We start from the raw sequence: 23850 nt of genomic DNA on the forward strand, positions 1-23850 counted from the left end.
CACAACACAAGGAGGTGGTGGTCTATTATCAGGATTAAAATCCCTCTCTGGGGGCCTGTTTCAAGAGGAAAACTCAGGAAAACAAGAACCAACCACTTCACTATTTGGATCAAAAATAAGTTTTCCCTGGCAGGCAGAGCCACCCAAGTCACAAGCTGTTCCAGTTGTATCTCAACCCCAATCTAACAACAAATCAACAAGTGGTCAGACACATACTACACAAAAGGTTGCAACATCTGATGCTCAAAAAACTGAACTGGTAGGTTCCACAGATGATCTAGAAACCCCCCAGATTTGCATCTCTGCTCCTGAAGTAGATCCTTCAGCATCCCTGACCCCAAAGGAGAAGGAAAGGCTTGTAGAAACAAACCCCTCTGCAGGTTCTGCTTCTGGAGTGCAGCTGGACAACCAGCCCAAGAGGGATCTATTGAATGAAAAAAGGCTAGTAGAAGCATAATAAATGGTATCCCCCTTTACCATTTATGCTCCATTGACAGTTTGAAAAATGTATATCATGTCCAGCTCTGCAGTCCATTTTCTCTAGTTCAGCACGTCATTTTTGTTGTGTGTATTGTCTCTCCAGTGTCATATCTCACCTCAGAACAGAACTCCGAAAACAAAATTTACATATTGACATTAGCATGACGAATTCACGGCTACAGTAATTATGTTCGTCCTCTACAAAAATAATTCTTAAACAATTTTACATTCTTAAACATTTAAACTTAAACTGCTGACATGTTACTTTTAGTTGTACTCCTTCTCTTAACTTTTTAATGTCTAACTGACAAAAATATGACCATTTTGTGGAGATGGATTCAAAGCAAGCATCGTTATGTACAAGGACTATAAATAATGCAAATTTTGTTTGATCGTGGAGTTCTGATTTGATTTGCTCGTTATTTAACAGTATATAACGAGTAGTAATCCCATTTTGTAACATTTAACCCAAAGTTCCTCATCCAGAGATATAAATGTGGTTATTCTGGATTCTACCCATACAAATTATATTAATTCCAAAAAGTTCAAACACACCAATCATCTCTGCATATTTTATGGTCCACATCCATCTGTGTTTCAACCCCATGTCTCTGTTGGTTTACCAATTGTTGTGCACCGCACACATGTACATGATATGTGGAAAGTTTAAAAGGGACATGCTGAGAGTAGAATATGCAGATATAATTGTTTTTAAATTGTGCTTCTAGGGGTAGGTTAGCACTTTAAAGGGATTTCCTATTTCACACCACTGAGTTTAACGTGCTCTTATTTGAGACATTTCAATTTAGAATTGCAGATCTAATGTTAGAAAGTCTATGCAGTGTATATTGCACTTGCATTAATGCAGTTTTTCCCATTTTTGTTATTTTCAACATGCAGCAGCCTCCTTGCAAGGTTGAGTATCAATCTTAGGGCATGTTGTGGTGTGTGTATACAGAACCAGTTCATTTAAAGATTGTTGACAAAACTAGACACTTACATAGTTTATGCAAAAACCCCACCCTCCTTAGCTGGAGGGTGGGGTTTATTGCACTCTAATTGAAGTGTTGTTAAAAAAATAATCATTTAAACTATTCATTCATTAAAGAAGTTACTTTACCTTGATTCAACAATCCCCACCTGTTTGGCTTTTTGTTGTGGGAGAACATAAAGAACATAAATATGTCAAAATACATTTTCACCCATTCTGATTTTAAATTTTTCCTCTGTTGTCATGTAGTCCAGTGCAAAGTAGCCGCTTTGGGTCATCGGGGAACTTGAGCCAGACCAGCTCCCAGCTTAGCGAGACTGGCCATGAGAGCACTGGAGGATCAGAGCTGGAGGAGTCCTTCCACTCCTTCCATAGCACTGGCTTACACCCATCCACTAACGGACAGCCATGCACAAATGGGCATCTTTCCGCCAATGGACATTCTACTGTCAGTGAGCAGGAGATGCACAGGATGTCCCCTGAAGTAGAACATGGTTTGAAAAATGACCCTCCAGCAGAGAAAGGATCATTGAAACTTCAAAGGTACCATTCTTGTTTATATTGTAATTCAGTAAGTGCTAAAAAGAGGATGCAAGGGAACCTGAGGCATTGTCTCTGTCTCTTTCTCTAAATCCATGTAACCCAGATTCCACGATGCAGGGCCGCCATTACCTTTTTCCCCATCCAGAATTCGTTGGTTGAAGGCCATCAATAAAGTCAGAGTTCAGCTCCGGGAGGTAAGCAGTGTTTTACTTTTTGCTCCACCCTCATCTGATTCCATTTGATTTTTCATCTACCCTGAAGTCTCATTTTATTTTTTCACGGTCCGACAGTACAGTGCTCAAAGGCAACATATGCACAAACACAATGCTTGCATTTCTTTGACACTGGTTGAGTTGAACCTCTCTGGATGTTTGAACGATTTCTCTGTCTTTTAAAGTTTTACTTCAAAACAGGTGCATCCTTCCGTGGAACTGCTTCAAATTCACTCAGTGCCTTATTAAAGGTGCCTTAAACTGACTAGTCATAACCTCCCCACCCCTGTGTCTGCGCCTACAAAATATGCCTCACAAAAAGAGGTGAGATGAAACTATCAGCTTTTCAGCTCCTTCGGTCTCTCCCTATAAAGGGGTCCATTTTATGACTTCACATGGCCCTATAATTGTTAGGTAAAGTGGGGGTATACGGCCCCTCTGTTGATTAGGGCCCGTCCCTCAAGGATTGAACAACACCATCATTTGCATTAATGGGTTATTCACTCATGGCAGTACCTTTCATGTTCAACTGCTATTTGTTTCTGTGTGCGGCATTTGGCTTTAAGTCATTTATGAGAAATCATGTTGGCCATTACCAAATAAATGAGGTATCAGTTAATTCCAAAATTTGAACCTGTTGTTTTTTTTTTTTATCTGGTTTAAAAAAAAAAACAGACACATGGAAAAGTTAAGTGTCTAACTACATCGTGTGGGATTTCTTTGAGCTTTGTCACATGATCTTTGACTGTTTTTTTTTTTTTTTTTTTCCAGAATCAAACCCCACGTTGACCTTTTGTTATTCCAGTTGCCGTTACCGTCCGTTAGGAATTTGTCTAAACCACATAGAAAAGTGGAAAATTTGATCTTCACAGGGTGCTCGCACTAAGAGCATTGGAATCTCAGCCAGCCATAACGGGGTTTCTTGCCCTTGATAAAGCTTTTAACAGGATGGCACTGAAGGAAAAATGATCAAAGCCCTTGCATGGCCCCATTAGTATCATTGGTTTGCGTGGACTGGTTGAGAGGCGCGTGAACTGTAAATGGCTGATTGGAAAGATGACTGAATGGAAGGTGAAAGCTTTGTAAGTACCATTTTTGTTTAAGGACATGGAAAAACACTGTGACGTGAGAAAGTTGAAATCACGAGTTAATTAGAATAGGTGGTTATTGGGTTAGATGGTGTCAAAGCGACCAACAAAATAAGAATCTTGAATCAGTACTGTAAAACATCCTCACATGCTGGCTTGCATTTGAATATTAGAATGAGATGAGATATGTTTTAATTCACTCAAATTTTATGCACCATTGGCACTCAGAGGGACATATTTGCCAACTCCTTGCACTTTTCCCCAGGTAGAAGAAAGTCAGACAATCTCTGCTAGCGTGGCAGCCATCGTTGCCCAAATGTTGATATTAAAACGAACAACACTTTTTGAAGAAAACAGTTCAAGCGTAGTTGGAAGTCCCTCCAACTGGCAGATGTGGAAACGTAGAAAAGAGTGAATTATACTGAGAGCTGGCAGTCTTACAGCCGCAGATTAGCTTTGTACTGGAGCACTGTGCCAGAGGACACCAGGAGAGAGAAACGGGGAGAGAGCAAGAAAGCATGCAAGAGGGTGGGAGGGAAGTCGGGATGGCTACTTAACCGAGGGTGAACTACTGTGCAATGTGCTCTACTTCTGTCATGCTCGTCCTTCCAGTGGTAGAAATGAGGAGTTCAGCACTTGTGCGCTCTTGCCAGTTAAAGAAGTGTTGGTTTTATTGAATCATAGCCAGGCATTTAATAGTACTCCTAGAGATGCATCTCATAAAAGATAGACATTTTCATCACTGAGATGTGGATTTAATCTGTCTTACAAAATGATATCTACAGGTGGCTTGTTTTTTCAAATAAGGTAAGGTTTATATTTTTTATCAGTGCAAGTTTCTGTTTTATTTGTTTAAATACTGTATGAAATTTGTAGTTAAACTTATAAAAACCAAATGAGCAAATGTCGTTCGATTTGCATTTGCAACCTGTTTTGATCAGGAGAGGAAAAAAAAAAAAGAGATTTCTGCAGCTTGTCACCATGAGTGGCCCATACCCAACCACCCCTTCAACTTTTAAGACTTCATAACACCATCTGGTGTGTATGATGTCATGAACTGAACATATTTAGGCCAGATATCCCTGTCACTGCGTTTTTTAAAAGAATATGTGAGAATATGTTTACGGCAAAAACATATTCTCAGTTAATTCAGCCAACGCGCTCATCACTGTATTTTTCACATTCAGACCTGTGATTGCTATATGCTATTCTTATAGGCTTGATTATACTTTTCTGCCCACCGAACCCTTATCAGGCTGACACACACCTTGAGTGTTCAAGTGCTTATTGGAGACCTCAAGTGCAGGGGTGGGTTGATGTAGCTGGCAATTATATGTTCTGTGGAATAGTTTACCTCATGAAATTGGATATGTGCTTCCCCGAAACTAAAGCATAGGCTCATTACAGTTACGTTAATGACGACTTTAACTAAATTTGCAAAGTAGCAAATGGTGAAGAAAATCCCAGCGCTCAGTATGTGTGCATCTGAAGTCTAAGGACTTTCATATTATCTTGTATGTCTGATTTGTTAAAGGTTGTACTTAAAACTTCTAAAAATTCACACGCAGGAACATTGAAGAACCATAAAAATATCTATAGAAGTAAGCTGTGACAGGTACTTTATTGCTAGATATTTTTTAGAGCTTTAATATTTGTCTTGCCTTGGCAACGCAATTATTTGGTGTTTGCAAATGTAGTCCAGCTGATCGTTGCCTTTCTAGCATTGTAGATGCACGCAATGCATAAGATACAATAGCATTCTGATACATCGACCTGTGGGTGAGCCCAAGCTATTTGCTTCTCCTTTTCCTTTTCTTCATTGGGTTCTGTTTTCTGTTTTACTCCACCTGTATTCTTCCAAGATTACAGCTTGCCATTGTGTAAAGTAGTTTCACGGTATATGAGCAGAATCAAAGAAAAGCAGCTGCAGCTAGCTATAGAAGCGAGGACCACTTTGTGTGTTAATTTATCCATGCGTGCTATATGAGGCTGAGGGTGCAGATATCCTACTTTGTCCAGTTTGATTTAAGGTCTTGTTTTAGCTGTAGAGATCCTTTCTGATACAATTATTAGTTCCATTTGACTAATGTCCCAGGCCATCGAATGGAAATTAGAGGTCAACTATGACTCGTCCTATAGGAAGAAAACACTTATGGTACAGTAAAAAATTGAGCACTGTAAAACTGTTAAGGTTATTGCACGACAGCATCTGCACGTTAACAATCCCATATTGATTTGTTGGATGCCACTGGCTTTATTAGTGCGAGCGTCAACAAGCAGGTTAATGTCCGTATAAATGCGGTGAATTAGGTGATGCATCGCTTCTGTATGTCAATGTATCCTTAGGCTACAAATGTGCTAGTGTGTTAATTTTCTAGATACATATATAAATATATATATAGACATATATTACTTCAGCCAACTAGCACCACCACAAGCAAAGATGACCATATTTAATCATTTTGGTAACTTTTTGTACCCAAATAAATGGTGAATATATATTGTGAAAAAAAAGTGGTTATAGTCAGAGATGTATGGTATCACCATTCATTTATGCCTTATTTTTGGGGGTATTTGGTCATGCCTGTGGTGTATGTGCTGTTGTCTTTTGGTCAGAGCTACCAGGCGTTGCAGCTGGTTGGGGTGTGAAAGAATGACATGGCCTCAGATATGTCATCTAATTACTGTGCTGTCTCTCCAAGGCACGGTAATTACAGAGATCTGAGCAGCTGCATGGTGTTGATTCTACAAGTTGCTACTGTGACTGAGAAGTTAGTTAAAGCAGCACTGTCAATCCAACTAAAAGTGGTGGGAGAAAAAAAAAAGTATATTCTTTTTTTAATTCCAAGGTTGTATGTATAAAGTCATAATAAAAATCAAAAAATGATTCTTCACAGGTCTGAAAATGAAGTAAAAACAACCTTGGATGAAAGGAAACCAATGACATAACACTGTATCATTCTTTATTTCATAGTTGCAATGCTCAGAGAGACTACACAATGTAGTTGGAATGTTTTTTTTTATTATTTGTCCTCCATTATTCTCATTAAAATAAAAAGTATCAATTTCATAAATGAAATTTCGCATTGAACTAAAAAGTGAATATTTCCACTAATGGCTCATTTTTTAAAATGCCATATCTTCCCTTACCTTCTTTAGTTTATTATGCTTGGCTATTGTATCATGGCAGAGGTGCAGCAGAAGTTCTCAGTAGTTCTAAACACTTGTCTTTTCTCTTCTTTCTCAACAAAATGACTTATGACATGTGCTGCAGGTATTTACCTCCATGTAGTTTCAGACGCTGGCCTATGCTTATGCCTCTCCAAGGAGGAGTCACGAAGCCTGTGGTTTATCTATGAGCTGATAGCGAGTGCTGCTTCTCAGGGATGTTCCCCAGAGAACACCTCAGTGGACAGGATGAACAACGCACATCAGAGCTACTTCCACTCTCGCCCAAGAGGCGAGATCTGCAGAAGAAGAGACCACAGAGCCCCGACATGGGGCAGAAGTGTTTGGAGGGGCCCGAGGATAATCGCTCTTGTGACGTATCATCGGTCGACACTACCAGGATCAAAGCTGACAGAGCTCCTTCTGTGGAAAACAGAACTTCCCAGCGCCAAGATGACGGTGAAGTTGTGGAAAATGCCATGCCCAGGATACTCGAAAGAGTCGGAAAAGATGCAGAGAAGGAGAAGATGGAGGATGAAGCAGCAGAGCAAGGCTCTAGTAACATAGTGGAACATATCCTAAAAGAACTGAAAGGCATCAACAAGATACAGGAGGAAATTTCTGACCTTAGGCAGTATCTGTCCTCTGTGCGAGGCTCAGTGGATGAAGTGTCCTGTTGTGTTGACGCAGTGCTCAGTGAAATTGGTGACCTGTACTCTGGAACTTCAGCTGAACCTCTCCCTAGCCCAGTGGGTCAAACACCACGTGTCAGGCAAGGAAGCCTGGGTAGACAGAACGCCATCACATCACTTCAAGGGAGAGACTTCAGTCCTCTGTTGTATCACAGTGAATATGGAAAAGGTCCTGAACGTTTATCACCTTACAGAATACCCAAACACCTGCAAGATGATGAAGCCACTGTCAGATCAGTCTATCGAACAGAACAAGAGAACTCAAACATGCAAATGTTAAGCCTTGCAAAACCTGACCTCTGCTACCTGGAACTTCATCGTGGCCAGAACTACCAAAGCACCAGCTCTTTGTCATCATGTCAAAGCTCTAATTTCCATGAAGCCGGCTTTCTTTCTGGTGACACAGAATGTGACCGGTGGCCTTCTGTTGATATACAGCACAGTGTAAGCGGTGAAGGAGGTTGGAGCGAGGAGGACTTCTCCTCTTGTGCAAATAGCAGAGGAGACCTGGAGAATTGTCAAGAAGTTTGGAACAGGTGTGCCACAGAGGAGACGCAAAGTAGCACACCGGGTCATTCCTCACACACCAGCTCTGAGCACCTCTCGCTGCTGTTTGGACACCATTACAATTCTCCCTCAAGTTCTTCCAGCATGGTGGACTGGAGGCCTCTCCGACATCAGACCGGGGAAGAAAACCTGGAATGTGACTGCGCTGCAAATTGCCCATTTTCACGTAGTTCTGGTTACCACACCTTGGATGCCTTCGCAAATGACCTCGGCAGTGTGCCCTCCCGGAGCCTCAGCTGCTCTACTGTGCTGTTAACAGACTGCGACGATGGTTATTTGGAGCCACGTTCACCGTGCGATGACTGTCCGTCATCTGGGGACACACTTAATCTGGGGTCTGCCGAGAGTTTGGACAGGGATTGGACAGAGAACAGCATTTCCAGGGAGGATGCGGGGAATTGTTTTTCACCAGAGTCTTCCGAAATAGATTCTGAGAGCATACCCAAAACCCCCAATGTAGGTTTCGATGTAACAACTTTCAGCAAGGCTGTGGTCACATTCAGGTCCGCTTTGAAAGGGGCTTTGAGAAAGTTGGAAGGATCTAACGATGACGAGAATGATGTATCTTCATCCCCAGCCAGACAATCCAGTGAACCAAAGCAGAGCAGTACTGAGAATACACAGGAGGAGGTTAGTCTGACGGACAGTCACCTTCAGTTTGCCTCTCCAAGGGAGGGCAGTGAGGCCTCAGTCTATGTGGATTGTAGTGAGATGCACGGCAACATGTCATTTTCCCTACGAGCATCCCCCCATAAAGCAAGCCATCGTCCTTCCACCCCAACAGAGTGTTCCTTAGCGGAGACTTCGCAAGTAAGAGAAGTATCTCCATTGGATGGGGAATTGTCCATCCTTGGGCTAACACCGGAGCACAGTCCTGCAGCACAGGTTGATTGTCCTCTCCTCAGCACAGATGAGGTGAGGTTAAGTCCAATTAGCGAAAACCTCGTCCTTGCCGAAGAAAATCCGCGAAAACCGACCGATGCCAGTCACAGAGAACGTATAGCTAATTTCCAGCGCATTCTGAAGGAAAAGAGGCGAACTCGTCACAGACTTTCGAAGTCTGCTCAAGGGTCTCAGGGGTCCCAGGGGTCCCATGGCTCTCAAGGGTCGCAGGGTTCCCAATCTCAAGACGAATTTATCCCAGGTATTTTGAAATTACTCCTTTCCTTTGATTGTAATCACTGGCTAGCTGGTAATACGTTAAAAAAATACTTTCAGTTTGCAGTGAATCCAATATTATGTATTATTCCACAGACTTTTTTAAACATGCTACATTAGTAATTTTGGTTAAAACTACTCCAAACAAATTGTGAAATGTGATTTTTTTTTATTTTTATTTTTTTTTTATTTTCTTTTGTTTCTTTTCAGAGTTTGGGAGAGAAGATAATCAGGTTACTCACGTGATACCAGCTTGATGTTCATGTTCTACAGTTTTGTTCTTTTTTTCTTGTTTATTTGATTTTGATTGTTGTGGGATAATTGTCTCATTTTTCACCCTAGCTTTTTCTTTATCAGTGGAAATGCATGCATCGACCTAAAAGCATAATGCACTAAATGCAAACAATGCACATTGTTGTATGGACAGTATTTTTTTTTAAAGTTGTTCTGCGCTGCAGTTTTTTGGTTTGCTGTAGCCTTCCATTATGATTATCTGGTGAAGACTCGAGGCCTGGTTCTCGTGCAATTACTTTATATTCCCCCTCCCAAAAAAACTGCTAGTGAGTGAAGCCAGAGGAATGTTCATTTTGTTGTGATGGAAGTAAAGACCCTATTTACACCCGATGGCATTTTTGCAAAATCCTTTGAAAGATTTTCTTTCCATCTGCTTATTCTAAAGCTTCTCTTGGAACTGTCCTATTGAAGCTTCTTTTGAAATTGTGTGGATTTTATCATCATATTGTAGTGTTGGTTCACCATTTTTTTTCATTTTTTTTAAATGTGTCGTCATTATTTTAGCCTTAGTTTGTTTGTTTTTTTTTTTTTTTCCTAACTTTGCATGTTCTATGACATCAGAGAGGTGAAACTCAACCACATTTGTTTCCATTACTCTCCTCCCCTCTTTTTATATTGTGGCCCAGTAATTTATGAGTCTCATCAAGTCTCTTTAAAACTTTACAGGTCCGAGATGTGGAACCAAGTGTTAGACAGGCTTGGGTCAAACCAGGGTAAGTCATGCATTATAAACACCATTATCTGCGTAGCTTTTAAGGTTACAATGGTGAATTTTTAATCACTGGGTCAACAGGAATAATTTTGTATGTCAAGCTTGTGGTGACTGTAGTCGTGTGACCATGTTAATACATTTAAAATCCCTGCCGTGTGGTTTTGTCCGATGCCTTTCCGTTAACGCCTATGCTATTTTTGCCGGTTCTTAGCGGTGGCTCCGGTCTGTACGGGATTGACAGCATGCCTGACCTTCGTAAAAAGAAGCCCATCCCCTTGGTCAGCGATGTGGTCAGTATCAGTCAGTCAGTCAGTCATTCTTTCGATGCATATTCTGTATGTCATTTGTCATCCCGCCTGTTTTTGTTCTCTCTATGTTGAGTGCATGTCTTTCTGTTTGTAAAACCACCACAGAAGTGTTGGTTGTGCTTTTATCTTAAAACTGGATTTGGGATGAGATTGTCATCAACACATGGAAGAAACAGATAATGAAATCAGCCTGCTAATTTCTCTCTCCCCTCCTCTCTTAAACCCGAAACTATTCACCACAACTCTCTTGAATGCATTCACTCTTCTTGGTCAGGCTATGGTAAGTTGTAAAATGCAGTTGCCACTCCCTTTCCCAACAGAAGTATAAAATATCAAGTAGGACAGATAGAACAGTAGATCCTTCTAACATGAATGTCTTCAGCATGTTGACCTCTTTGACTTCACATATTTGCTACAAATTTAAACATGCATCAATCTTCTTGGTCAAGAGTAGCTTTTCTTCCTACTTGATATTACCTACTTGAAATATTTAAGCACCAATCGTTCCTCCACCTTCTAGTTTCTGTTTTCCCTCACTTGGTGAGCCACTAATAGAGAAATGATAAAGATGGCCGCGTCATGGGTAAAGTACTACAACTAACAAAGTTCTGTAAGTTAAAGGTTTGACATTGATCTAGTTTTTAGTGATCTGCTCATCCGTGGCTTCAAACTAACAAGACTCACATGGGTTTTCTGATTATCTGGAAAGAGTTTGCAGATGGGGAAAGAGCAAACTATTCTAACCCAACTGACCACACCTATAACCATCCTCCCCAGTATAGCAGTGCACTTGGTTGTGGGTAGGGAAGAGATTTGCATACTGAAAGCAAATTTAAGCAAATTTCCATTTGTCACATCCTCTTTAGTCACTTGTCCAAGCCAGGAAGGCAGGAATCGCTTCTGCTATGGCTGCTAGGTCTTCATTCAAAGACGAGGAGCTGGTGAGTGACATGCTTACCATTTTTTTTTTTAAAGATTTTTTTTTTATTAATAATCACATTATCTGTTCCAAGAAAGGTGATCATTTTCTGGTTCTTTGTTCTGAATATGCTGTAACAGAACCAGCAAATCCATACACTTTTAAAAAGCTTCTCTTCTTTTGTAGAAAAACCATGTTTACAAGAAGACCCTGCAGGCTCTCATCTACCCCATATCCTGCACTACGCCACATAATTTTGAGGTGTGGACAGCCACCACACCCACATACTGCTACGAGTGTGAGGGACTGCTGTGGGGAATCGCTCGTCAAGGGATGCGTTGCTCTGAATGTGGGGTCAAGTGCCATGAAAAGTGCCAAGAGCTACTGAATGCCGACTGTCTGCAGCGTGAGTATTGTTCAGAAAGTGGTTCAAGGTAATGCTCGTGAGTGATCTGAAGTGTTATCATCACTCAGGTTTTCTTTGTCAAGGAAGCTCGTTGTTTTCTGAAATGTTCGGCCATCGCTCTCAACACCGACAAGCTTATGCAATCTGCTCAAAGTGAGATAAAAAAAAAAACTCAATTTGTTCCACATTTAGGTGCTGCGGAAAAGAGCTGTAAGCATGGAGCTGAAGACCGGACTCAAAATATCATCATGGCCATGAAGGACAGGATGAAGATTAGGGAGAGGAACAAACCTGAGATCTTTGAGCTGATCAGAGAATTCTTCGTCATCAGCAAGGCCATTCACGCCCAGCAGATGAAAGCTATCAAACAGAGCGTGTTGGATGGAACCTCAAAGTGGTCAGCCAAGATCACCATCACTGGTACCCTCCGATCAACTATGATTTAATTCCTTACCATCGGCCTTAACCATACAGTTTTAAACTGTGGTTGATCCTCGTGGTTGTTCCTGATTTGTTTATCTGTCTTTGTTTTAGTTGTTTGTGCTCAAGGACTTCAAGCAAAAGACAAGACAGGATCCAGTGATCCATACGTCACCGTTCAAGTGGGCAAGACCAAGAAGAGAACCAAAACCATTTATGGCAACCTCAATCCAGTTTGGGAGGAAAAGTTCCACTTGTGAGTCGCCAAGTTTCCCTGTTATAAAATGGAAAATATAAAAGCTTCTGTGTGATGGCCAGAATGACTAGAAACGCTGTTTCACTCCAAAAAAAAGTTGATCAAAGCATTTAAACATTTTGTTCTTGTTCTTCAGCCACACCATTTTTTACTATTTTCTCTAGATGATATGACTGAGGTGGCTGTGGTATATCATTCTGTGGTCTATGTCTTTTTTTCGTCAGCGAGTGCCACAATTCTTCAGACCGAATCAAAGTGCGTGTGTGGGACGAAGATGATGACATCAAGTCCAGGGTGAAGCAGCGTCTGAAGAGGGAGTCTGACGATTTTCTGGGTCAGAGTATCATTGAAGTTCGAACTCTGAGCGGAGAAATGGACGTCTGGTACAACCTGGGTCAGTACAGAATGGCTTGTACTCTTAATAGACACACTGATAAACAAAGACAAAACCTTAGAAAGATAGTGCTTTTCAGTTGTTTAATTTTCAGACCAGTGTGCTCAACTGGAGTAAAAAATAACAAACAGATGTTCCTTTCTAAGAAAAAGAAGACGGTACAACATGAAAAGAGGCATATGCCCATTAACTGGGCATGGTTATGAGAGTTCTACTGCAAAGATAGGTTGCAAAACTATATTTTATCTTCTTTAATGCCTCCTGTCCATCCTGCAAGCACATGCTCAGCATGGATGTTGTTCATACTGATTTCACATCTCAGCTTCTGTTTGGTGCGAATATTTTTGTTTTCAGGAAGTGCAGTCAATGGTTTGTTGTTGAACCCCATTAGTCACGTCTCTTTTGCCTGCGGCAGCTTCTCGTGTTTGTATTTTTTCCACATATATGGAACCTCCTCAAGGCCTGCACTTGTCTGCATGAAAATACTGGCTTTCTTTTACAAGCTTACGCCATTAAATTGTAAATGAGTCTTATCGTGCTAGCTGACAAATGTGCTCATTTTAGGAGGAGGAAAAATAAAAAAAAATAAAAAAAAGAAGAAAATTATGATAATCTCTAGAATTATTCCCCAGAATATGAGGAGAGTTTCATGAGGATGAGTCCTTAATACAAAAATGTACGAGCACATGAGAGTTGATTTGTCGGGTGCGTGCGCTAGTTTGTGGCATGAATAAATGCAGCTTGAATGCCTCTCGGGATAAAATCTCATCCTGATCTCGTGGACAAATCGCATTGACTTTGGAATCATATTTCTGCAGTGCTGTCTTTGTATCACAGTTCCCCAGCTAAGTGTGTATGTATGTAAACATGAGGTGTTTTCCTTTGTTCTCTAAAGTTCTAAAATCGACTTCATCTCTCAGCTTCAGTGAATATGAATATGCACATCAATCTGCTTCAGCTTCTTATAAACTGGTAGATATGAAGTGCTCGGTTCATCTTGCAGCCACTTGGGGGTGGGAAAAAAGTAATTTAGTTAGAAGTCCTTTTTGTTAAGAATCTGCAGAAAAAATGAGTGACCCAGTCCATTTCAAACATTTTCCCTTCTCTTTTTATTCTCTTCTCTTTTTCTCTTGTACCCTTGCTTCCCCCCCTTCCTCACTCTCCCCCTTTTCTCCTCCTGACATGAGATTATCAAGTGGCAGCACTCCAGTCGGAAATCGACCGCTCTTCCGACATGTACAAATTACCCTTAATGATGTCCCTGTCAGGGCAAATAGCCGGGGTGAACCGCCCCGCGCTCCACCTCCAGAGAAGCTCCAGCTCAAATGTCTTTGGCGATCAGGCGCAGATCCACACAGCCCACTGCTATTGTCTCGCTCACTATCAGCTGGAGGACTTCTATTAGCGCTGCCGGCTCTGCACTGCCATCACACTGCAGAAACAAAAAAGCCCCTACAATAGTGCTGCCATGTTAACAGCCTGTAATTAGTGTTGCCTTAACAGACCTGATTGCACGGGCCCCCATGGCACGGATCTGGATCAGAGTTATGAATCGAGAAGGAAGAATGTGCAGTGTGTTAGTGTGTGTGTGTGTCTGCATGATACATTTACATATTTGTTTTTAATTACAGAGAAGAGGACAGACAAGTCGGCCGTGTCCGGTGCCATTCGCCTCCAAATCAACGTGGAGATCAAAGGAGAGGAGAAAGTGGCTCCGTATCACGTGCAGTACACCTGTTTGCATGAGGTTAAAATCCCAGATATACTTTTTAAGCATTTTCATCCCAGCACTTCCCAGAAAAAAAGCTCTTTGTTCTTGTTCCCACTCCCTGAGCTCGACGGGTTCATTTGAATTGCATTCCCTTCTGTTTATTGCAGAATCTGTTCCACCATTCCACTGATGTGCTCGGTCAAGGTGTGGTGAAAATCCCTGAGGCTCGTGGAGACGATTCATGGAAAATCTACTTTGATGATGTAGCGCAGGAAATAGTCGATGAGTTTGCCATGCGTTACGGGATCGAGTCAATCTACCAGGCCATGACGTAAGTCTGAGATACCATCATGGATAAAAGGATTTGCTTTAACCCGCTCCCCACCTGTCGGTGTGTTTCTAACCTCTTCTTCCCCCATGTTTCTTCTCCTCGCTGTGTTTTTCTGTTGTGAAAAGAAGCTGGGGTTGGTTTTTTTTTCTCCATCAAAAACATACATACAGATATCTGTTAGCTGGATCCACCATTTGTAGAAAGCACATGCTAACGGGTCATTCCTCAGCCTAACCTCAGCTGCAGGACAAGTGAAATTACCTCTCCCAAAAAGGTTCATAAAGTGAAAACGAGACCCTCAAGAAGACGCAGGCTGTCTAAATCAGCACATGTGGACTATTCAGCGAATTTTCTTTTCCCTCACAATGAAAAATCCTTGTGTGAGCAGTTAAAATCTGGTGGGGGAGGAGGCCTACTGCGCAGGTTTTTATCAACCTTTGCTTGTGCTTCTTTTTCCAGACACTTTGCCTGCCTGTCAACAAAGTATATGTGTCCCGGTGTTCCTGCAGTGATGAGCAGCCTGCTGGCTAATATCAATGCCTTCTACGCCCACACAACAGCCTCCACCAATGTGTCCGCCTCTGACCGCTTCGCTGCTTCCAATTTTGGGGTTTGTGTGGAACACACGCACACGCGCACACACAACACAAATGTTTGTTGCAGTCTCTCATCCTCCATCACAGAAGTTCTCTCATACTGCAGCTTCTGTTTCCATCCGTGTGTTTTTGAAGACTTTTCTGAATGCTGACGTGTTCTTCCTTTCCTCCTCGAGCAGAAAGAACGCTTCGTCAAGCTCTTAGACCAGCTGCACAACTCCCTGCGCATTGACCTTTCGACCTACAGGGTAAGTTTCTTAGAAATATTTATGCCAGTTATGATACCGTTTTTTTAAATGTTTTATGATTGCATTGAAACATTCAGGCATTTTTTTTCTGTTAGCTATGAGAAATTATGCTTACACTGAAATTTCCGATCAAAATCATTCTTTTAAAAAGAAAAAAAAAAAAGTGATGTATTCCAAAATGACATTTTTCTACATATCAATATTTTCAAAGCAATGAATGCTTGTCAGGAAACATGAGCTTTAAAAGCAGGTAGAAAGCTTAAAAGGCTCAGATGTTGTGCTAACTTGTGCATCAGACCGTAGTCATCAATCATATTGAGTTTACATGTAAGTTAAATTGTGTTCCCTCTGTAGAACCACTTCCCTGCCAGCAACAAGGATCGCCTGCAGGATTTAAAGTCCACTGTGGACCTTCTAACCAGCATCACATTTTTCAGGATGAAGGTAGCGAATCGTTTCATGCACTGGAATCGTCTCTATACTGTACCTTCCCTTTACAGTTGCTTATTTTTCCTATTTCATATTCTACTTTGGACCTTTTTAACACTTTAATGCATTCATTGCAGGTTGCAGTTTACCATTCACTAAATGAACAGAATTAAGTCAAATAGAATTGGAATAACTTGCAGCTCAGTCACTGATAGTGTTGACGTCGCCATCTGCTGTTCAGGTCCAGGAGTTACAATCTCCACCCAGAGCCAGCCAGGTCGTGAGGGACTGTGTCAAGGCCTGTCTCAACTCCACATATGACTACATCTTCAATAACTGCCACGAGCTGTACAGCAGACAGTACCAACCCGCAGACACAGTAAGTCCCATACAAATGCATCAAAACAGGCATCAGCGGGGCTTTGTAGAAAATGGCATTTGTGTTTAAGGCTTTATTTCGAGACTCTTTGTCTTTCTGATTCAGAATAAGGAGGAGCTGCCTTTGGAGGAGCAAGGCCCAAGTAACAAGAACTTGGACTTCTGGCCCAAACTCATCATGCTTATCGTCTCCATCATCGAAGAGGACAGGAACGCCTACACACCTGTGCTCAATCAGTGAGTTATTCCACTTCCTGAACTACCTGGGGGAAAAAAAATACCAACTACTCTCATAGATAGTTTCCCAGAGTTAATTTCAGAAACATCTGGTTTTTTTTACACTTCACACATTTTTACGTATTTCCAGATGTCCCCGGCACTTGAAATGTATTCTGAAAATGTGATTTTTTTTCTTTTTCTTTGTTTTCTTCTTGTCGTTCAGGTTCTCCCAAGAACTGAATGTAGGAAAGGTGTCGGCCGAAGTCATGTGGACACTGTTTGCTCAAGACATGAAGTACGCCATGGAAGGTCTGTCTGGGTTTCATACAGTGTATGCTGTGCCAATGGTCATATATTTATAGCCATATTTTCAAGTTTTTCTAGCGTAACCTTGCTGTGTTGGAGTGTGGAAATGCGTTTTGTCATACGAGAGGGAACTCTGTGCTGAAAGTTGACATGACCAGAGGGAGGAAGAAATTCTGGGAGGAAATGACACAATAGAACTGGAGCGAGAGCAGAGTTTGAAAGCGGCTTACGTTTCCCAGAAGCCTTTTTGTATTTTTTTTTTTTTTTTCTTGCCGTTCTCTACAATCACTACTGGTCCTCAGAGAAAATGGGCTTTTATTCTAGCCCCTGTCCTCAGTATGGGTCCCCCACAGGGACGGCTACTGCAGAGAGGCTGTTTGACTCGGTACAGAACGGCACACAAAGTGTTGGACCGTTTGTTTACAACCTAAAATAATATGGCTTCAAAAAACTTTTATTCAGACGGACTGAGATTTAGCTTCAGACTGTAAAATTTGAACAGAAAAAACAAAAAGCAAGACGGTGCTTGTTTTAGAGCTAATGAGACATTTATATGCTGAAACTCTCTCTGTTATGGAACACTGTCCCCTCATTCATCTGCTAGTAATACATAAAATGGGATTATTGGGTGTGTGTTCTTCTGTATTTGTCGTTTATTACACTTTTTGAGACATTGATTAGAATGATGCTTGGTTAGTAGTTTTAACATCCTAAAGTACTATTAACATGCCCACTTGTGCAGTAATCTGCAGAATGTTTAATGCTTCCTTCTGTCCAAAGCGACTTTGTTGCAAAGTGATGACAAAACTACTTTGTTTTTAACTCATATAGTCTAAAGTGCTGACATGCAATGAAGGGGCAGAATTTAGTATTAAGAACACCGTTATGTTGTCTGAGTCTGAACACTGCGCGAGTCTTTTCCTTTTTCCTCGACTAAACTATTAAATGCATTTTAGCTTCCAACTGTGGGTGTAATCCACCAACGTTAACATTGATAATTGCTTTAAGGCGGGATTAAGAGAATCAAGCAAAGGTTCTTATATATGGGCTGTTAAAGGCAGTTTGAAAAAAATGCTAATCTGTTCTGTGATTTCATTAGTAATCTCTCTCAGGCTTCACCAATTCGTGGTGCTGTTTACCTGATTTAGTTCCCAAGTCTCAGCGCCCTTTTGTCTTTGCACCCGCAGAGCACGAGAAGCACAGACTGTGTAAGAGCACCGACTACATGAACCTGCACTTCAAAGTCAAGTGGCTCTGCAATGAATACGTCAAGGAGCTGCCAAGCTTTAAGGGTGTGGTTCCCGACTACCCGTCGTAAGTACAAGAGACGCGTTTACAACAACATAAACAATTTTCCCTTTGATGGCTCAGTTTTTTTAATTAAAGGATAAGTTATTTGAGGGGGAAAAAGATACACTCTGCTGATCTTTGCCTCCCCTTTTTAGATGGTTTGTGCAGTTTGTTCTACAGTGGTTGGATGAAAACGAGGATGTGTCTATGGAATTTATGCATGGAGCCCTGGAGAGAGACAAGAAAGATGGAGTAAGAAAAATAAAATTGCTCCTTTTTCTTTTTCTTTTTAAATCTTGTTGTGGTAAATACTGAATAAATCTACACGCATACACATATATCTGTGGGCGCGTTGATGTTTTCAGCACACAGTCTGCTGCTGTTGTATCTCCAGCACGAAGAACTGCTCATAACTTGATGCTGCCCGTGCGCTCTCTCTCAGTTCCAGCAGACCTCTGAGCATGCTCTGTTCTCCTGCTCTGTGGTGGACATCTTCACCCAGCTCAACCAGAGCTTTGAGATCATCAAGAAATTGGAGTGTCCCGATCCAAGCGTCATGGCTCAGTACAGCCGCCGCTTCTCCAAGGTAACCCGCTGCCCTGGATTGTGGCAACAGCAAATAAAAAACAGCTTTAACAACAGTGGTAGCTCCTGTTTGAAAGTCATTGCTTTATGTTTTATGTTTTAACATGTTGGCCTTTTACCTCTATAAGAATGTGACTTTTTTTCCTGTTAAAATCACCACAACATATAAAAACTACTACAGGAGGGGACATTTTTCCCTCCAGGTTGTGTTTTGGGATTTATTCTCCTGCATGGTAGAGAATGTGTTAAAGAACAGCTTGAACAATTTTTTTTGGGGGGGAATCATTTTTCGGACGCGTGAACTAAAACCTGAAAGAAATCTTTCTCTCTAAACCCTGAGCAGTTTCGCTAAAGGAGGTGGATGGATTTGAATGTCTTTGTCCTCCATGTTTGCAGACGATTGCCAAAGTTCTCCTGCAGTACAGCGCCATTCTGACCAAGAGTTTTCCTTCTTATATTGACAAGGAGAATATCGTAAGTTGTTAACTCTAACTAAGATGTGAATTCTGAGTCTGAAAAGTTATTTTGTAAGAAAACGAATCGCTCACAACTTTGCCCTCCCTCTTTTTCCCCGTGTGCTCTTGTAGCCGTGTGTCCTGATGAACAATGTGCAGCAGTTAAGAATCCAGCTGGAGAAGATGTTTGAGTCGATGGGTGCCAAACAGGTGAGTGCGCAGAGAAAAAGGTGCCCGTTGGAGGATAAAGTAGTAGTGGATCCTTCTTATTCCAAGATGGTGTTCACTTTTGGTAAAAACATAGAGGCGGTTCCTGATGTAAAACTTGTATCTGTGTCGGTTATGTGTCAGATTGCAGTGGAAGAAGCGCGGGTACGTACAGCGGTTCTCACTTAGTTGACTTAGATACAGTATTGTTGGTGTGGCCGGATTAGCATTTGTCCTGACTGGGTAATAGTGGAAGGTGCTAATGCGCTGGATGTCATGCTATAGGTCTGAATTATGAGATGCTGTCAACGGATGTGCTGTCTGTGGTTAATATTGTAGAGATAGTATAGAGTAGAGATGAATGAGATGTAATCTGTGACATTATTGTAGCCCCAGTAAGGAAAGTCAGCAGCTTTTCTGTTAGCTGTGACCATCTGCTTCTTTGAGTCCCTACTCTGTTTTTACATCTAATGCTATCTCATAGGCGCTGTCGCCGTAGTGACACATTTGTTTAGTAGTCTTTGATTTATTGAAGGACTCATGTTTCAGTGTGTGTTCACTTTACAATTAAAGCTAAATGAAATCTTTGAGGAGGAAGAAGAGGAGGCAGGGGAGGAGGTAGGTTTCCATCACCATCCGTTTAAGGCAGATATTGCTCCATAATATCATAGCGTCTTCTTTCTACAGTTTCATCAAGTTTAGTGGTGTGCAGAATTTACAGTATTGATTATTTCCCTCTGCCTTTGACACGGACAGCAGTTTGTGCCAGAGGATGAGGAAGCAAAGCCTCAGGTGGGTTCTGTGAATGGTAGCGGTTAGTCGAGGTCACCAGTACTAGAATCTGCTGTAGGGTTACTTGTAGCATACACAGTAGCTTAGCATCTCTAGAAACGTATACTGCACTCCCCCTGCACGTATAAAGAAGAGCTTTGTTCTCAGTTTTGAACTGAATTAGAATTAGCCTCAGCCTGCCCTTGAAGTTGTCTTATCAGACAAAAAAAAAAAAGCTGAGAAAAATGGTCAAACGCAGGAAACCAACACAGATTGAATTTCCCTTCTTGGCTACTTTTACGTGGAATATTTATTGAGAATGAATAGTTTTATTTTTTTTGTAAACTCTGTGAACTTGTTTGCGGTCGATTCAAATGTTTATATTTGCAGCTCCTGGCGATGTTGTCGGAGGAAGTTGCTTGTGACAATGGAAGAAGATCATGAGAGAAAGCGATTGATGATATTATTGGTCTTTTTTTTTTTCAGTGATGCGGTGTTAACACTGAATATAGTCTGTGGCTTGCTGTGTCTCAGATCTTAAGAGTTCGCTTCAGCTCAATATACCGTCCGTATGTTTTTCCTGTGCTGGGAATAATCAAACAAGTTGTATTTTGTGGGAAAAGAGAAGACAATCTTTTTTTTTTTTCCTTTTCTAGCTCCACAACAGTATGCCAGCATGGCAGGCAAGTTCGCTCGACCGTATATGCAAACATGTTTTGTAATACATGACTGCATATACTCACGTATTCATCTCACAAATGGCCCTGAATCCAAAAATAAAGGCACTGAAATGATGGAGATGGCAACAATGACACATAAAAGCTGTTATCTTTTCACTCCAACTCATAGTTTGAAGAAAGTGAGGAAGAGGAGGAAGTAGGGGAGGAAGGGGAGAAAATAGAGGTTGAGGTTTGTCACAAGTGCTTTTTAATTTCATTCCTTAAAACTCCTCGTCACTCCCGCGCGCCGTTTCCTTTCTCTCTCTGCTCCCAGCAGTATTATATTCATTCATAATCCGTCCCGCGACATCAAGACACCCCTCATGGTGGAGTTCATTGTGTCTAGTTTTAACCGTCATCTGTGGGGGTTTCCATCCGATTTTTTTTTTTTTTTTTTTTTTCTCAAGCTTTTTTCCCCGGCCTTCCTCAAATCTCTCATATTCCCTGAAACTGTAATCTCTCCGAATCCTCTATGATGATGTTTTTATTTTTTTCCACCTGCAATAGACTGATGACGACAAGGTGGGTGCAAGTGTTACGCATTTCTTTCTTCCAACATGATAAACTCTCAGTACTTATCACCCCTTTAAGTGTCGATATGAAACACCTGATGCTGCAGAGCTCGTCGGATTTCATTTTAGTGTTGCTAAGTTACCAACGCAACAGGGTAGTTTGACAGTTTTTCTTCTTCTTTTTGTTTCTTGATTCTCTTAAAACTGATTTCCATCTCACAAAGACGGATGCACCGATACAGAAGAAGGTAGGCATTGGTTTTATGCGCTGCCGCGGCAGTCGTCCAGCAGATCATTCCCTGTTATTTTAGTTTCACTGTGAATATATCTCTAAAAAAAAAAGAATATGTAATTCCAAAATGGAAAGTTAATCGAGGCTGTCCTGTGTCACCCTCAAACTTTGCTGCCATAGAGTGAAAATGCATTTGAAGACAAAAAGGTGAGTGTAGGTGCACTTGACACCAAATCAAGATTACGGTGCCCAAAAAAAAGTAGAAACACCTACAGCGCATTCCAAACCCAACATGGTCCATTTCTAGCTGCCTTTTTATCCCCTGAAACCTTCCCTTTTGCTGCAGAGCGGAAACTTCCCGGTTTCTCCTCACTAATGGTGCTCTGCAGTCCTGACAGGCAATGAATCAAAAGCCGGTCGGCTCATTGACTTAATGAGCCACACCGTGGCTTTATCCATGTGGCTTAGTTCCCCTTCAGGCAGTGCTTTTTTAGATGATGCCAGAGTACAGTGTATGCAGGTTTGGTAGTGGAGGTAATTTATCAATCTTTTGTAATTTCTCCTTTTCCGTGTCCTTGTTGGTCTCCCGGCTTGAGCAGTCACACAGTCATGAAACGACGCACTCTTTCAGTTCAAAGTTGTTTTTTTTTCCTCATGGTATCAATAAAAAAAAAAATTCTCTACAGATGGACCCTGAGGCCAGTGACTTACTGAACGACCTGCAGGTGAGGCTGAACAACGTGCTGGATGACCTCAGCACTACATTTGGGAACAGGTAGGGATTTATTAGACGTGCACAGACGGTTATTTCTGTAACCTCACCGGCGTTTCTTCTGATTGATCGGTCTCTTTCATTCCAGTTTCCGGAGCCGAATCAACGATTGCATGCGACAGATGGCCTCCTTGCTGTACCAGATCAAAGGGCCACTGAATGAAAACACCAAAAGCCAGGTGGAGGCCGACTCCGACAACATGCTGAGGCCACTCATGGATTTCCTGGATGGAAAGTGAGTGGCTTTTTTAGGATTGAAAAGTTTTTTTTCCTCTGCAACACAGACCTGTGGTGTTTGCCACTTTACTCTGAATGGTGAAGACTTTAGAGCCTTTTCGCTTCTTCACCATTTCCTTTCTATATGTGTCCCAGTGAGTACGTTTATGTGTGAGTGCTTGTTTTTCGCAGGCTGACCCTGTTTGCCACCGTGTGTGAGAAGACCGTATTGAAGCGTGTGCTGAAAGAGCTGTGGAGGATCGTAATGAGCAGCCTGGAAAAGACTATTGTCCTGCCACAGGGCAACGACACCTTCGTAAGTCCACTGTTTCATTCGCCTTCATTTTGAATTGAATTGACTTTGACATAATAAAATGACATACAGAAAGAGCACAGTCTCAGCCCATCTGTTCTGGGCTTTTTTCAGGGAGCACAGATCCTATCAGCTGCAAAGGAACTGGGACAGCTGTCCAAACTTAAGGTATCATAATGTGCACTTCATGTCAAATGAAATGGCTTCTAGTTTTATGAGTCCATATCTGAAGTAACAAATCTCTTTTTTTTTGTTTGCTTGTGTCAGTCCCAGTCGTCTCTCAGTCGCCTTCAACTTGTGCAAAACGCTGCTGCCCGTCTTTTAACCAACACTAACAGACGTGTGCACGTCACTCCTGTTCTTAACTCCCTCCATTGGCTTCCTGAACTTTATAGAATTGATTTTAAACTTTTAATGTTTGTTTTTAAAGCTCTTAACGGCCTCGCCCCATCATATTTATCTGAGCTTTTAACAGTCCGCAATCCTGGTAGAGCTCTGAGGTCAACAAATCAAATCTGTCACTGCCCCCAGGCTCTGGAATAAGCTCCCCGTTGAGCTACGTCTTATTTCTGACCTGGGCCTCTTCAAAACTAGGCTAAAAACCTACTTATTTAGGATTGCATTGCCTTAATACCCAGTAGTATGATGGCCCTTTTATCTTATTTTATTTGATTTTGTTGTATTTTATTGCTTTTATTTGTTTTTTCTTATTCTTCTCTTTATTTATTACCCGCTGTAAAGCACTTTGGTACATCGTAAGGATTGTTTGTAATGGGCTGTGTAAATAAAGTACATTTACATTTACATTTGTGCAGGATCACATGGCAGGAGAGGCTAAAAGCCTGTCTCCCAGGCAATGTGCTGTCATGGACGTGGCACTGGACACGATCAAGGTGAGTTAAAACTGTAGCTGTCGGTTTCATTAAGGTCGAGGCAAGGTGGGTCAAATTAA

At 41.6% G+C, this 23850-nt stretch overlaps 1 protein-coding gene across 3 annotated transcripts in view; it reads left to right on the forward strand.

Moving 5' to 3' along the window:
• Nucleotides 1-23850, forward strand: part of unc13bb (unc-13 homolog Bb (C. elegans)) — a 61905-nt gene that overhangs the window by 34229 nt on the left and 3826 nt on the right. For 2 of the 3 annotated variants that reach the window (XM_075455085.1, XM_075455086.1), the window contains exons 9-35: nt 1721-2014; nt 2118-2208; nt 9860-9906; nt 10117-10195; nt 11080-11154; nt 11319-11538; nt 11731-11958; nt 12073-12214; nt 12439-12608; nt 14240-14355; nt 14487-14650; nt 15110-15260; nt 15426-15494; nt 15849-15938; nt 16165-16302; nt 16408-16538; nt 16744-16829; nt 18014-18140; nt 18272-18368; nt 18559-18702; nt 19098-19175; nt 19289-19366; nt 22284-22372; nt 22458-22604; nt 22778-22901; nt 23013-23066; nt 23714-23791. In XM_075455085.1, the coding sequence (XP_075311200.1) occupies nt 1721-2014; nt 2118-2208; nt 9860-9906; nt 10117-10195; nt 11080-11154; nt 11319-11538; nt 11731-11958; nt 12073-12214; nt 12439-12608; nt 14240-14355; nt 14487-14650; nt 15110-15260; nt 15426-15494; nt 15849-15938; nt 16165-16302; nt 16408-16538; nt 16744-16829; nt 18014-18140; nt 18272-18368; nt 18559-18702; nt 19098-19175; nt 19289-19366; nt 22284-22372; nt 22458-22604; nt 22778-22901; nt 23013-23066; nt 23714-23791 (3307 nt within the window). Of the gene's footprint in view, nt 1-1720; nt 2015-2117; nt 2209-9859; nt 9907-10116; nt 10196-11079; nt 11155-11318; nt 11539-11730; nt 11959-12072; nt 12215-12438; nt 12609-14239; nt 14356-14486; nt 14651-15109; nt 15261-15425; nt 15495-15848; nt 15939-16164; nt 16303-16407; nt 16539-16743; nt 16830-18013; nt 18141-18271; nt 18369-18558; nt 18703-19097; nt 19176-19288; nt 19367-22283; nt 22373-22457; nt 22605-22777; nt 22902-23012; nt 23067-23165; nt 23670-23713; nt 23792-23850 lie in introns of those variants that run through there. The other variant, XM_075455087.1, reaches the window with a different exon arrangement.

This window comes from Odontesthes bonariensis, chromosome 22, assembly GCF_027942865.1.
Source record: "Odontesthes bonariensis isolate fOdoBon6 chromosome 22, fOdoBon6.hap1, whole genome shotgun sequence".
NCBI lineage: Eukaryota > Metazoa > Chordata > Actinopteri > Atheriniformes > Atherinopsidae > Odontesthes > Odontesthes bonariensis.